Source organism: Otolemur garnettii, unplaced genomic scaffold (assembly GCF_000181295.1).
Source record: "Otolemur garnettii isolate 467f Iridium unplaced genomic scaffold, OtoGar3 scaffold00020, whole genome shotgun sequence".
NCBI classification, from domain to species: domain Eukaryota; kingdom Metazoa; phylum Chordata; class Mammalia; order Primates; family Galagidae; genus Otolemur; species Otolemur garnettii.
This window is the reverse complement of record NW_003852415.1, coordinates 3,556,845-3,572,699: the sequence shown is the minus strand read 5'-3', so window position 1 is coordinate 3,572,699 and position 15,855 is coordinate 3,556,845. Positions and strand designations below refer to the sequence as shown.

Genomic DNA, 15,855 nt, shown 5'->3' with positions numbered 1-15,855 from the left:
AAGGTCATCGTCTGTTTAATTTCCACCCCTGGCCCTGGACTCCAGCATTAGCTCGCCGGGCCTCAGCTGTTGTACACACACGACGAGGGGGGAGGGGAGGAGAGGGCGGAGGCAACCAGGAGGGGCCGGCTGGGAGGAATCTGGGCGTCCTGCCGCGCATGCGCCTTTCCGGAGCAACAAGTGGGCTCCACAGAGGAAGTGTAAAGGGGGGTGAAGTGGTGCAGAGCATGGCGGTGACGTCAGCGCTCCGCCCGGGCGGCATCCCGCGCGGCCAAGCCGGGGACAGCGCGAGCCGCAGCCTGAGCAGGAGCGCCGAGACGCGCCTCCGGAACGTAGAGTAACAATCACAACCCCACATTCCAGGCGAGCGCAAGCACGAGCGGGAAGGGATGCGACCCGGGCCGAGGCGCCGTGCGAGCGCCCTGCAGCCAACGTGAGCTCCTCCAGTCGTGGCGGCCCCGGCGCCCGCCAGGCCTGGAGGCGGCGGGAGCCTGCGTGCGTGCCCTCCTCTTCTCCCCTGCGTCCTGGAAGCGGTGGCCGCGGCAGCTCCCTCCGGCGTGCAAACCCAGCCGCCGCCAGCGGAAAAGCAGACGCTGCGGAGGGGAAAGGGTCCTCTCTCGAGTGCCAACCCCTCCCCCGGCCCTCTGGGAAAGCAGCGGCTTCAGCAAGATTGGACCCGGGCACCGGGTGGCACTGAACCCTCTAACTCTCGCCCCAGGAAGCCCGTCGGGGAGAGGACGCAGCTCCTAGGGGGGCCCCAGGGGAGAGGAAGAGACAGCCCCCCTCCGAGGTTCCACGCACCAGCCACTTCGGGGAGGGGGTCCAGAGGCAACGGCGGCCAAAACTGGGCACACTTGCCCCCTCCCCCCGGGCCCGGAGCTTCCAGTCTGGGTCCGCGACACCAGGAAGAAGGCGCCTGAGCTCCCCTCCCGACGAGACAACCGCAGTAGGAGGTGGGGGCGAGGAGCGGGCTGAATCGGTCCGCCACCCCGGCGGTGGAGCCCCCACGGAGAGGCGCTGTGCCGGCGGTGGAGACTCGCGCTCCCTCCAGCCCCTGGGGCAGAACTTTCTCGCCCCCCCTCTTCCCTCCCCCGCAGTCGGACTCCCTACCCAGCCGGCCAGTACTCCCGGAGGAGAAGGCGCCTCGGAGACAGCCCGGGTGGGGGCCCACCTTCCCCAGGGCCGGCATCATGTCCGCGGCGCAGGTGTCCTCGTCCCGGAGACAGTCCTGCTACCTGTGCGACCTGCCCCGCATGCCTTGGGCCATGATCTGGGACTTCTCAGAACCCGTATGCCGCGGTTGCGTCAACTACGAGGGCGCCGATCGCATAGAGTTTGTGATCGAGACCGCGCGCCAGCTAAAGCGGGCGCACGGCTGCTTCCAGGACGGCCGCTCCCCCGGGCCGCCGCCGCCCGTCGGGGTCAAGACAGTGGCTCTATCGGCTAAGGAAGCGGCGGCAGCCGCAGGTGGGGCAGCGGCCGCCGCACAACAGCAGCAGCAGCAGCAGCAGCAACAACAACAACAGCTCAACCACGTCGATGGTGCCAGCAAGCCTGCGGTGCTGGCGGCCCCGTCTGGCCTGGAGCGCTACGGCCTGAGCGCAGCTGCCGCTGCAGCCGCCGCCGCCGCCGTGGAACAGCGCAATCGCTTCGATTATCCCCCACCGCCGGTGAGCTTGGGAACCGGCAGCCATGCCACGCGGCTGCCCAACGGCTTGGGGGGCCCAAACGGCTTTCCTAAGCCAACATCCGAAGAGGGACCCCCAGAGCTGAACCGCCAGAGCCCCAACTCATCTTCAGCGGCGGCATCGGTGGCCTCTCGGCGTGGGACGCATAGTGGGCTGGTGACGGCATTGCCCAACCCAGGAGGTGGCGGAGCCCCCCAGCTCGCTGTGCCCCCCAACCTGCTGCCGCAGACGCTACTTAACGGCCCGCCTAGCGCTGCTGTGTTGCCCCCACCCCCACCCCATGGGCTGAGCAGCCGTGGGCCCCCAACGCCTGCTCCCCCAGGGGCTCCCGGGGGTCCCGCTTGTCTCGGGGGCACCCCGGGCGTATCCACCGCGTCGTCGTCGGCGTCGTCTTCCACCTCGTCGTCGGTTGCAGAGGCGGGCGTGGGTGCTAGTGGCAAGAGGCCCGGCTCCGTGTCGAGCACCGACCAGGAGCGCGAGTTGAAGGAGAAGCAGCGCAATGCCGAGGCCCTGGCCGAGCTGAGCGAGAGCCTACGCAACCGCGCCGAGGAGTGGGCCAACAAGCCCAAGATGGTCCGCGACACGCTGCTCACGCTGGCCGGCTGCACGCCCTACGAGGTGCGTTTCAAGAAGGACCACTCGCTGCTGGGCCGCGTCTTCGCCTTCGATGCTGTCTCCAAGCCCGGCATGGACTACGAGCTGAAGCTGTTCATTGAGTACCCCACGGGCTCGGGTAACGTGTACTCCAGCGCGTCTGGTGTGGCCAAGCAGATGTACCAAGACTGTATGAAGGACTTCGGCCGGGGCCTCTCCTCCGGCTTCAAATACCTGGAGTATGAAAAGAAGCACGGCTCCGGGGACTGGCGCCTACTTGGGGACCTGCTGCCTGAGGCCGTGCGCTTCTTCAAGGAGGGCGTGCCTGGCGCCGACATGCTGCCCCAGCCCTACCTGGACGCCAGCTGCCCCATGCTGCCCACGGCACTGGTGAGTCTAAGCCGCGCCCCCAGCGCACCCCCGGGGACCGGAGCCCTGCCGCCTGCCGCGCCCTCAGGCCGGGGCGCAGCTGCCAGCCTGCGCAAGAGGAAGGCGTCGCCAGAGCCCCCAGACTCAGCCGAGGGCGCGTTGAAGCTGGGCGAAGAACAGAGGCAGCAGTGGATGGCGAACCAGAGCGAGGCTTTGAAGCTCACCATGTCGACCGGGACCTTTGCTCCGCCAGGGCACGCGGCAGGCGGTCCGCCCCCGCCACCCCCACCCCTGGGACCCCATTCCAACCGGACCACCCCACCCGAGTCGGCCCCCCAGAACGGTCCGTCCCCTATGGCCGCCCTCATGTCGGTGGCAGACACTCTGGGCACGGCGCATTCGCCTAAGGATGGCAATTCCGTGCACTCTACCACTGCGTCCGCGCGGCGCAACAGCAGCAGCCCAGTCTCGCCGGCTTCAGTGCCAGGGCAGCGCCGGTTGGCATCACGTAATGGGGACCTGAATTTACAGGTGGCTCCCCCGCCGCCTGGTGCCCACCCGGGCATGGACCAAGTGCACCCCCAAAACATTCCGGATTCCCCTATGGCCAACAGCGGACCCCTCTGCTGTACTATTTGCCACGAACGTTTGGAGGATACGCATTTCGTTCAGTGCCCATCCGTCCCCAGCCACAAATTCTGCTTCCCTTGCTCTAGAGAGAGTATTAAGGCCCAGGGGGCCACTGGCGAGGTATACTGCCCCAGCGGAGAGAAATGCCCCCTAGTCGGGTCGAATGTACCTTGGGCCTTCATGCAGGGCGAAATCGCGACTATCTTAGCTGGGGATGTTAAAGTGAAAAAGGAGAGAGACCCTTGAACCACAGGACAGCCACCTCCTTTTGCCCTAGACCAACTCCTCCAATTCAGAGGGCCCCTTCCCCACCTGCCTCGACGTCCCTTCCCTCACCCTCAAGATGTAGAATTGTGAATATAACAAACTGCAAAAAGTTAGTCTTATGTATAGACATTATTTTCGTCGTATGTTTCTATATTTTGAAACAGGTATGTAACTTCTTCATTTGAAGGATAAGCTGGTTAGTGTTTCACAGTATAATGGGTCATTTGCATCATATTCGTTAGCATTTATTTGGTGGCAGAATGTTTGCCTAGGTACAGAATTAATAGCCCTTAGCAACAACTGCTGCTGGTGTGTATTTTTGTAAATGTTATTATGCATTCTGAGAGGAAAAACACAAAAGAAAAAGACTTTTTTTCTTTTTGCCAAGGCCAGTGTTGCTGCCTAAAAAAAAAAAAAAAAAATGCTATAAAATGGTGAAAGCTTCTTTCTAAAGCGCCCCAAGTGTTGAAGTCTTCACTTTATTTTGTTCTGTTCCGTTTTGTTTCCCTGTTTTGTTTGCAAAATGGTAAGGGGGGTGTTGGGAGGTAATGGGGTGTTTTGTTGCAAGTTTGTGAGGGGAAAATGTTTGGTTTGTTTCTACTGACCTGAATGTGTTGGATCTTCACGTGTTGTTTTGTTTTTGCTTTGTCGATGCACGGATGCTTTTGAACAGTAGAGCGAAATGCTAGACATGGAGAATCTGCTCTGTTTGTCCTTTATACATTTCTGTAGTTAACAGAACACTGTAATGTGCCTTGGAGCTTAGTAACTTGTAATAAATTCAATTGATATTAATTCTGCCCCGAGTCAGCAAGTGTGTCTTTCTAGGGCTAAGGCCACACAACTCCTAATTTAGGAGCACCCTACCTACGTCTAATACTGTACGTACAGTAAAGTATGCAAATGCTAGTGCCTTTGAAACCTCTTGAAGTAGCAAGTGAGGAAGGCGGTATGCTGCCCTGCTGCTCCTCCCCCTCCGCACCAGGCTATTTACATTCACCTCCTGGGGAGGTGACAGTTGCTGACTAAGCCTTTTCTGTTTACTCTTCAGCATCTTTTCCCCCACCCACCCCCCATGTGGGCCCAGCTGCAAATGGCATTGTCAGGAATGCTTTTTGGTGCCCTGGGCTGTGGCGGTGAGTATATGCTGAAACCCAGAACAGCTGTGACTTGACAAGTGAGGGGAAAAAAAAGTCTTGGAAAAAAAACTAGGGTGCTTTGCCTCCTCGATAGGGCAGAAATCAGGTTTGCATATTTAATACAAAAATGTCACAAAGCCGACAGCGGTCAGTGGAGGCAAGTGGGAAGCAAATACCCAGTACTTAGCCTGGAGAGTCTTTAGCAGCTTCCAGCTGATGCTTTGAAAAAGCAGTTTTCACTTCATTCATTACACATTTTTTCTGTCTTTTTAGTAGGTATTTCTAAAGGCAAAATGCAGAGTTGAGCTGAGAGGGTTTCAAGGGATGAGGAAGTGGGAGGGGGAAACCTCAAACCTAGTTCCTGAAGTAAAGGTTACTTACAACACCAAATAAAACCCATTTGAACTGGTGGAGAAATGCAATCATCTAATCAGCTTTTGGGGCAGCTTTTGGGGGAGGTGTGGCGATGGGGACAGAGAACTGTAATGCCGTTTGGACCTGAGAGTCCTGTGGGTTGAGACCACACAAGCCCTCCCCGTGGGGGTAAGTGGGGACAAATCAGATTTGGACCTTGTGCTTTCCTGGGAGGCAAATAGAAGAGAAAACAGGAGGAAAGAAGCAAAACAAAACCCAGCGATCCTATCTGAAATTCACTCCTGGCCACACCCCATTCCTGGGCAGGGCAAACAGGGCCTGGACTGTCCCCACAAAGGCTGAGGGAATATGTGAAGAAACTTGTTGCCCCCACTCTGTTCCCATCAAAGAAGCAGGAGGGTAGGGAGATGGGTATGGGTGTAGGCACGTTTGGGTTTGGGGAAAAAACAAATCACCGGTTAGCTCAGAACAGCAGTGTGGAGGTTGGGTTGGTGTTGGGACTTGTTGGTAATAACACCTTTTTAATTTCTTGCTTTGTTGCTTTGCTACCATCAGCATTGAAGTGGTGGTGGAAACCAGGGCTCTGTACATATGTGTGTGTGAGGATTTGTGGGTGTGGATAAGTGGCAATATTGATGAATCTGCTGCAGCCTCTTAATCCTGGTACATGGGAGGTGCCTGTCTCACCTCTTTAAGAATCTCCTCACATAAAAATAGATACTCCTGTCAGCTTCCTGCAAGTGTGTCCTTGCATTTTCATCTGCTGCCAAGTGTTGTATTGGTGCTTATGAGTCATGAAACCTATTTTCATCCGTAGGGGTAATTAACTTGGTGCTAACATAGAGCAGACTGTAGGAAGAGTTAATTCTAAAACCCATCCTCGCCTGGCTACCAATCACATGTTTCACTTAAAGGTCTGGGTTGGCTTTCCTCATAAGCTCATTAATAAAAACCAAGTATGTTTCGTCTGGAAGATCCTCTAAGATGCTCCCAACTCCCACTCTCAATCCACATACTCTCAAAATGAGTAAAGCTCAGCAGCCTAAGAATACAGAGTGTTACAGGTGTAATTTAACCACCATTGAATGAAGGACCAGTGGGTGTAGCCACAGCATTAAACTGTGCACATGAATCTGGATATGTGGATCACCCGTCTGGGTGTGGACTCTCCGAGTGGTGGGGTGGAGGCTCCAGCTGGGAGTCTGCCCTGTTATCCAACTTGGTGTGCATATCCACTTCTGCCAGCTTGCAACTGTGTCTTCATTGCTGTAGTATTATGTTCAGGAACTTTTAGGATTATGAGGCCCTTGATTGCTAGTGAACATAGGTAGGAGAGGGGGCCTGTTATTAAGAGCTGAGAACACTGTGGTTTCTCCCTGTTCTGTTATTATGAACAGTAGAAAGCAGTAGCTGTAATAATGAGGCATCAGGCAAAGGCAGCCAGTTTGGTTTCACTAAGGAAGCCTGACTTGATGAGGCCTGGGGAGAGAAGGGAGGGAGTGGGAGGGAGAGAGCAGGTTAGGGTGGAACTCAGGCTGGAAGTGAATTATAATGGTGCAGTTAATTAAAGTTTACGATAGATAGCTAGGGGCCATTTATTAAATAATGGCTCTCCTCTTTCTCTCTTTTTTTTTTTTTTTGAATTATGTGACCTTTCTCTTCATTCTGACCCATTCCACTGATAGTCTGGTTGCCTTAACTATTCCTGCTTTGATCCCTTGGCTAGAGTCCCCCTTTCCCAGCTTTCTATGTTGCATGCCTAGGAAGCATTTTCCCCCTCTGCCATGAGAGTATTCCTATGGGTCTCTGAATGAGCCTAGGTCCATTCATCTCTATTCCACCTGGGATCTCCCCCCACCCACTCCGCCCATTTCCCATCCTTCTCACCCCCTCAGAGCCAAAGGGGCCAACATTTAAAAATCCACATTGTATTTCTTTATATACATCATTTGTGCTATGAATCTAAGCCAATGTTTCCTTAAGCAGGTGTGTGGTAGGGCACCAAGGACTTAATTCAGCACCTCTGAGAGAATAGGCTGAGGGGGATCATTTCTCGGCCTTGATCTCTGAAGGCAGCATCGTAGGAGATACACTGGTAAAGACAAGTCACCATAGCAAGTCCTGCACACCAGATTCAAGGTGCATTTTCATGTGTATTCAGCCTATCTATGATGTGTACTAAAAACAAAATTCACATTTTGTTTTCTTTGATACTGTATAAAGTCAAGTAAACTGGAACTGGGAATGACCCTTAAGGTCATCTAGTGAAATGTTTTCTAAACCTTTCTAGGTTTAGAAACCTGGAAAAATCAAATAAAAATTACAGCTTCTCCCCAAGAAAGTGAAGATGTCCATGTATACATAGATTTACATATATCCCCCTTTTAAGTATACATTTTTATGTCTTTCTTTTCCAGTAGGAATACATTCTTTTGGTTTGAAATTTGAAAGATACAAAGAGGGGCAGGGCACAGTGGCTCACACCTGTAATCTTAGCACTCTGGAGGCCCAGGCCAGAGGATCTCTTAAGCTCAGGAGTTCAAAACCGGCCTAAGCAAAAGCGATATCCCATCTCTACAAAACTAGAAAAAATTACCCAGGCATTGTGGTGGGTGTTTGTAGTCCCAGCTACTCACAGGCCTGAGGTAGGAGGGTTGCTTGAGCCCAGGAGTTTGAGGTTGCTGTGAGCTAAGCTAGGCTCAGGGCAACAGAGTAAGATTATGTCTCCTCCAAAAAAAAAAAAAAAAAAAAAAGCTGAGGCAGGTGGATTGCCTGAGCTCACAGGTTCAAGACCAGCCCGAACAAGTGGGAGACCTGTTAGCTGGGCGCTGTGGCAGGCGCCTATAGTCCCATTAGTCCATAGACTGACACAAGAGAATTGCTTGAGCCCAAGAGTTTGAGGTTGCTGTGAGCTATGACTCCAGGACACTCTACTGAGGGTGACAAAGTGAGACTCTATCTCAAAAAAAATAAAAAACAATACAAAGAGAAGACTATAGTACAACTGTAATGTCCTCTGCACAGATGACCCCTCTAGCACCCACTGCCCTTCTGGGATACAACCAGTGTTACTCAATTTTTAAAGGTATTCATGGAGATCTAAAGCCCAACCGTGGAACTTGAGGTTAGAACCCACCTCTAGGCCATCTACTTTGTAATAAGGACCCCAAGGCACAGAAAGGTAAAATAACTTACCTATGGTCACACAGTGGCAGAATCTGGGCTAGATCCTTGTTGGGGAACAGCTAAAATAGACATTTTTTTTTTTTTTAATTTAAGGGCATTTGCCTTAACTAAAACTTTCTATGAGAAGGAGTGATGATGAGGTGAGCAAAGGAGCTTGTGTTCCTGGTGGGATAAAGTTCACTGTTGTTACTAATTCTCAGAGGACTGGGAATAAGCATTTGTCCCTTGTATCTATATCTTTGGAAGAAGGAAATATTCAGAGAAATTTCTAGATTTCTGACTATAAATGTCAGGGGGGCCTGAAGTGGCAGAATGGTTCTTTAGCCTTTGATTTGTGGATCTTCAAACCACCTCCCCTTTGCTGTTTGGAAAGTTCTGGAGGTTTAATAACAGTCAGATAAGCTAGCGACTCCAGACCAACAGGGAGCAACCATCTTGCATAGAAGGGCAGGCAGAGTGGGACCCAGGATCCTTCCCTCCTTCCTGTGAGCTTGGGGCTTCCCAGTTCTCTCCCTGCCACCCACTCCTGTCTGGCCACCTCTTCTCCATTGCTAAAGAGGGAACTGAAGGAGCCTAGTGACATGCCAAGTGCTGTGTGGTGTGCCCCTTCCATGTGCATTGTGCCACCCTGGGTGTGAAGAAAGTGCGATGTCCCTGTTTTACAGATGTGCATACTGAGTGCAGAGGACCCAAGGCCATTCAGGGTCAGGTTAGCCTACAGCCTCACTCTTCCCAGACTCCAGTGCTGTTTCAAGTGGAGAACCTCAGACTTCTGGCCTGCAGATCCTCAGGGTATAAGCCCCATCCTTCAGCTCTCTCCACATCTCCCCGAGTCTCAGTGTGAGTCAATGCCAGTGAGCAAGGCTATCTCAAGGGTGGCGCCTGTGACTCAAGGAGTATAGCGCCACCCCACATGCCCAAGGTTTGGTGTTCTGGCACCACCACACAGTGGTGCTGTCCAAGCGGTATTTCCCATCGGGAATTCTGGAAGAAGACTGTTCTTCTTCTTTTTTTTTTTTTTGCAGTTTTTGGCCAGGGCTGTGTTTGAACCCACCACCTCCAGTATATGGGGCTGGCACCCTACTCCTTTGAGCTACCGGTGCCTCCCGAAGACTGTTCTGAAGTCTCCCAGAGGTGCTGCCTACCTCTGACTTAATTAAAGAGCAAGCCCACCTCTGTCACAACTTTGATGGGCAGGCAGCAGATGGTAGTTCCAATTTTTTGCTCCTATGGAGAGCCTTAGCCGCACTAGCCAGCGTTTTCCCTCACAGTCCTGCTTGTTTTAGGTGGACAGTTAACTTGTGGACCTGGCTTGGTTGTCCCACCTATTTGGGGGTCACAGATGTGTATCCACTTCATCTTAGGCCCTGGGTCCAGGAAAGCATACCTTTACATGAGAACTACAGTTGTGGGTCCCTAGTTTAGGCTTTTCAAGGGCAAAGAAGTGTCCCAACCACCCAAGTGTCCCAATCCAATCCCAATTGGATTTCCTATTGGCTCCGATCTCTACCCATTTCAGGCTATGGCTCTGTAGCAGAGTTAATTCTTTTATACATTTGAGCATGTCACACCCTTGCTTAGAAATCCCCCTTCAAGGAGGGTGGGGTGGGAGAAAAGAAGAGCAGAGAGAGGGAAGGAGGGAGGGTAGTGGCATCTTGGTGTGTGCCACACCTTTGAGGGGCAAGACAGGATTGTAAGAGGGACTCTACCTAACAAATGCAATCAGTGGGGTGGCGCCTGTGGCTCAAGGAGTAGAGCACCAGCCCCATATGCCAGATGTGGTGGGTTCAAACCCAGCCCCAGCCAAAAACTACAACCAAAAAAACAAATAAACAAAAACAAATGCAATCAGTGTAACCTGGTTTCTTGCACCCTCAATGAATCTACAGCAATAAAAAGAAAAAAAGAAAAAAAAAAAAGAAATCCCCCTTCGCTCCTTGTCACCTACAGGACAAAATCCAAATCCCTTGGTACAGCAAGCAAAGCCCTCCATCTTTCCATGCCAGGCATAGAGTATTTCAATTTTTAAAAAGTTGGTACATATATATGGTAAAACAAAAATCAAAGAGCTTGAAAAGATACTCAGGAAAGTCAGTTGGTCTCCTTCCCATTCCACCAAGGAAAGTACCGAGGGCAGTTATCTTGTGTATGTTTTCTGCACTGTTAGGTACACAGAGAAGCTCAGATCTATGATTCGTACCTCCTTGGGGGTAGATCTTAGGGCAAACTAAAGAGAAGAAGAAACATCCAGGACAAGCAGCTGGCCTTGGGTCAGGGACAGCCCCAGTCTGGGTCTGGGTGCCCACTTGAAGGTCAGCTGGATCCCCAACCACCACGGCCAAGGATCGGCTTGTATTCTTTAAGGGCTCCTGGGAAGGGAGTGTGTGTGTGTGTCCTTGGCCAACACCCAGTGCACACACACCCTTGGGGTGAGTTGGGCTCTCTCAGCTCCAGTGTAGCATGTGGCTGGGGGTTCTCGAGAAGGAGTGGATAGAAGAGGGGGGACAGTGGCCATCAAGGTCAGGGATTCCCCTGCAGTGTCCAGAGCCTCCTTTGCCAATTACCACATTCCCCTGTGTCTCCCACCACCCACGACAGTTCGTGAAGCTGGCAGAATTGCAACCCTAGGTGACAGACTAGAAAAGAGAAGATCCAGAGAAAGAAATGAGCGAATGTAAACTTTGGAGGTAACAGTGAGTTAGGCATTGTCATATACAATTTCTCCTTTATCATGGCAAATCTTTGAGGCCACTGTGGCCATTATTCTCCTTTCACAGGAGAGGAGAGTACCCATGGGAGGATCTATTATTGCTCCATTTTATAGACAAGCAACAGAGACACAGCAGTAAATAACTCTTACTGGCCTCACTCCTGTCTCATCTGGAGGTCGTTCACACCTGCCTGGTTTCACTTGCTCCCTCACCTCCCTCTTCACCAGTAGGAATCCTTCCAGTAGGGCCTGGTGTTTTTGATGGGAGGAGGAGTGACCACTTGAGTCCTCTGGAGCTGCTGCAGCCCCAGGGGTCTGGCTGCCTCTAAGAACAGGTTTGGTGGCTGGGGGCTCTGGGAGCAATGCTGACAGCCAGCACCCTGGGAGAGGCAGCTCTGGAATGTGGGACCACGTGAACATGAAGGAATTAACTCTGTGCCCCTGGGTCTCAGCCTGGATGATCATGTGACCACCTTCTTCTGTGTCCCCCCCCAACTCAGCTGCCTAGAGCTGAGGCCCCCTGTGTCTTGCTCAGCTTGGACCAGAGCTAGTGGCAGCTGATCTACAACTTGGGGAGTTGCCAATGTGCCCACTCTGATGGGGTCCCTCTGGAGGCAGGGTAGCTTCAGAGATGAAAGAGAGAAAGAAAAAGAGAGAGATTGAGGTTAGGAGCTTCCCAGGGTAGAACAGAAGGTGAAGAGCCCAGGAGGCCCAAGAAGGAGCCACCTGCCGGGTCTTCCACCCCACTGGGGATAAACAACCTGGCCAGATCTCTTGCCAGAAAGTGACTTTTGAGGCTCCAGGTTGGTGCTGCCCCCGAAGGGCCTTAGGACTAGGGCTGAGAGAGGCAGGGCTGGGCCCCTGCAGCTCCTCCTCAGGCCCAGGGATAGCCCCTTGCCTGTAACTTCTAACTGACCTCAGCCTTGCCCCCCAGGGAGGCAGAAATGGGATGTCAGCTAGACTGGGGCAGGGTGGGCCTTTCCAGCAGCCCTTCTCTTCTGGACCAGCTGAATCAGAGCCTACCAGCGCCCTGTTCCCTCCCCCCCAAAACAACTCCTTCCCAGGCTGTCCCCGTGTCCTGTTCCCATTTCTGTTCCCCAGGATAGCAGAGGATGCTGCTTCTGCCCAAAATATTTCTCCTTCTTGTCATCTTCCCATCATAACTTTCCCTTCTCAAAACCTCTTAGAAGGGGCCAGGTTACGTTGGCTTATGGTGGCTCACCAGGGCTTACAGTGGCTCACACCTGTAATCCTAGCACTCTGGGAGGCCGAGGGAGGTGAATTGCCTGAGCTCATGGGTTTGAAACCAGCCTGAGCAAGACCCCATCTCTAAAAATAGCCCTATAGGCTCGGCACCTATAGCTCAGTGGCGATGGCACCAGACACATACACCGGGGCTGGGGGTTCAAACTGGCCTGGGCCTGCCGAACAACAATGACAACTCCACTAAAAAAATAGCTAGGTGTTGTGGTGGGTGCCTGTAGTCCCAGCTACTTGGGAGGCTGAGGCAAGAGAATCGCTTGAGCCCAAGAGTTTGAGGTTGCTGTAAGCTATGACACTGTGGCACTCTCCTGAGGGTGACAAAGTGAGACTCTGTCTCAAACAAAAACAAAATGGGAGCTTGGGATTAGTTACAAGGACCTTTGGGGGATGCTGTGAGACATGATCTACTTTGTCATTTGAAAAGCTCTCTCTGGGGAGGCCAAGGCAGGTGGATTGCTTGAGCTGAGGAGTTCAAGACCAGCCTGAGCAAGAGTGAGACCCCCCCATGTCTAAAAACAGCTGGACATTGTAGCAGGCACCTGTTGTCCCAGCTACTCAGGAGGCTGGGGCAAAAGGATTGCTTGAGCCCAAGTATTTGAGGTTGCTATGAGCTATGACGCCATGGTACTCTACCAAGGGCAACAAAGTGAAACTTTGCAAAAAAAAAAAAAAAAGAGAGAGAGAGAAAGAAAGAAAAGCTCTCTCTGGCAGCAGCGTGAGGGCATGAGAACGAGATCAGAGGGGAAGAAGAACCAAGGTTGGGAAATCAGTGAGAAGGCGAGAAGGAGATTGGATTACAGCAATGCAGGCCAGAGGCCTTGCGGCTGGATAAGGAGGGGAATGGTGCTGGGAGAGACTGAGAACCATTGAGAGCAGGGGCCCATAGATCAGGTGAGGGTGAGACAGAGAGGGAAAGGAGGGCCTGGCTCCAGGAGATGTAGTAGGATGTGCAGGGTTGGGGGAAGAGGTCCAGGAGGTCCAGATCTGCTGTGGACCCTGACTGAAGGTACCATGGGCCTCCAGTTAGGGGTGACAGGTAAGCAGTAGACACACAAGCCTGGCCTCTCAGGCTGGTCTGGGCAGGAGGTGAGAGGTGATGCCCTTCTTGTGGGTGGCAGCTGGAGGTATGAGTTTGAATGAGGTCCCTAGAGGAAGATGAGCAGATCGGCCCCACCCTTCCAGGGCTAAGGGAGCAGCAGGAGCCTGGAGGAGAATGAGCAGCAAGAGATCACAGGCCACAGATCACAGGAGGTCCTGTCTGTCTAAGGAGGAGACATTTGCAGATTGGGGTCAGGGAGAGGGTCAGGTGCTGGCCTGAGATGGAGGAAGATAAGGCCAGAATGGTGTCCATTGAATTAGGCAACAGGGATTCCTGGGAGACCTTAACCAGGGAAGTATCTGCAGAATGAAGGGGAGGAGGCAGAGGCTGTGATGCAGTGTGGTGAAGGGACAGGGACAGTGGGTGACATGGAGACAGCCGAAAAGCCCAGTTGTCCTAGTGTCTTGGCTCTGAAGGGAAGGAGAGAGCCACAGTCAGGGGACAGGTAGAAAAGCTTTCTTTGATGCAAGTTGAGAGACAAAAGCATGTTTAGGGGGAAAGCTAGTCAGGGAGAAATTAAATATTCTGGAAGGAGGATGGTAATTAATGGACAGGCAGCGTAGGGGGCCCAAGAGTAATACTATTAATAACGGTTGCCGTACACTATGTTCCAGGCCCTATCCTAAGCACCTGCCACACCCAGGCCACACAACAGCCCTACTATAATAGTCTACATTTCACAGATGAGGGAACTCAGGCACAGAGAGGTTAAGTAGCTTGCCCAAGGTTGCACAGCTGATGTGTGGCATTGCAAGCATGCCAGGATTTGAGCCCAGGCAGGGCCTCTCTTACGTATGTAGTGGTTAAGGGCATAGATTCAGGGCCTAGACCACCTGGGCTTTGATGCCACCTTTACCCCTCTGCCCCTTTATTTCCCTACCAGGAATATAGGCATGAGAACAGCACCCATTTCATGGTGCTATTGGGTAGATTATATACTTAAATGCTATGGAACCTTGTGTACATTACTCTGAGAGCCTCAGCCTCCTCCTGGGCCCAAGGAAGCAGTGACACCCACCTTGCCAGGCTGTGGTGAGAATTCAGTGAGATCATGTGTGTGAGCAGGTTTGCCCAGCTCAGTGCATGGCACCAGGTGACACTATATGACAGCCACTTCTGCCACCTTTGCAAACATGATGGAGATCCCAGCAAGGGCCAAGGACTATTCTAGAGGGAAATTACTGGTATTGGTCCTGAAGCCTCAGCAGAGCACCTAAATGTTCAGTGAATGTTGGTCAAATGAAGAAAGCAATTGTCTCCAGCAAGGATCAAGGAATGGGTGGCGTAGGAGATGCTAGAATTGACAAGCCTGCAAAAGGTAATTTGCCTCTCCCTATCTAAGTGTTCCATGGGCTGTGGGCTCTGGGTGGCACCTGGATCTAGATGATGAGAGGCAAGAACTGTGAGCACCTGAGAGTGGTGGTGGTGGGGCCTCCAGGTCAATGGCTGATTTGCTTCTGAAGGCGCTTGCCCTTGGAGCCCTGGAAATCACACTCACCTTATGTCTGGTATATGTGATTTCCCAGGTCAGGTGGGAGCCTCTTTTGGGGAGCTGGGCAGGACTGGCTTTGTGAGTATGAACCCTTGCAGTCACACTGAACCTCACATTCAAAAGGAATGGTTTAATGTTTTGCTCTCACTATCTTGAAATAATTTTATTTTTTTTGAAACAGGCAGAGTCTCACTTTGTTGCCCTCAGTAGAGTGCCTTGGTATCGCAACCTCAAACTCTTGGGCTCAAGGGATTCTCTTGCTTCAGCCTCCCAAGTAGCTGTAACTACTGGAGCCCGGCACAACACTTGGCTATTTTTATTTATATTTATTTATTTTTAGTTTTCAAATTTCTTTCACATGTATTATTTCCTTTAATCCCCAGGACAGTGCTGCTTTGTTTTTTTTGTTTGTTTGTTTTTGTTTTTGTTTTTTTTGCAGTCATGAGGTACAGTGTGCTGGTTTTATATACAATTTGAAATACTTTCATCAAACTGTTTAACATAGCCTTCGTGGCATCCTCTTAGTTATTGTGTTAAGACATTTATATTTTACATTTAGAAAGATTCACATGAACCTTTGTAAGATGAACCATAGGTGTGTTCACCAAATACCCTCCCTCCACTCATCCTCTCCCCTCCCCTCCCCTCACTCTCCCCTTTCCCCATATTCTTAGGCTATAATTGGGTTATAGCTTTCATAAGAAAGCTATAAATTAGTTTCACAGTAGGGCTGAGTACATTGGATACTTTTTCTTCCATTCTTTTTTTTTCCTTTGCTATTTTTTTAATGAAACCATAGCTGTGCACATTAATACTATCATGGGGTACAATGTGTTGTTTCTATATACAGTTTGAAATACTTTCATCCATCTGGCTAACATAGCCTTCATGTCATTTTCTTAGTTATTGTGTTAAGACATTTATATTCTACATTTAGAAAGACTCACATGTACCCCCATAGGATAAACCATAGACATGATCCCACCAATAGCCCTCCCTCTACCCATCCTCCCCCATCCCCTCCCATCCCTCTCCCCTTTCCC

The 15,855-nt window shown here is 51.8% G+C and overlaps 1 protein-coding gene across 1 annotated transcript; it reads left to right on the top strand.

Annotated features, from left to right (window-relative positions):
- Positions 1–293: 293 nt before the first annotated feature.
- IRF2BPL (interferon regulatory factor 2 binding protein like) lies at positions 294–4,343 on the top strand. Its single transcript, XM_003786933.3, has one exon. It carries the CDS (start codon positions 1,191–1,193, stop codon positions 3,525–3,527), a length of 2,337 nt encoding a protein of 778 aa, XP_003786981.1. The 5' UTR covers positions 294–1,190; the 3' UTR covers positions 3,528–4,343.
- The last annotated feature ends 11,512 nt before the right edge of the window (positions 4,344–15,855 follow it).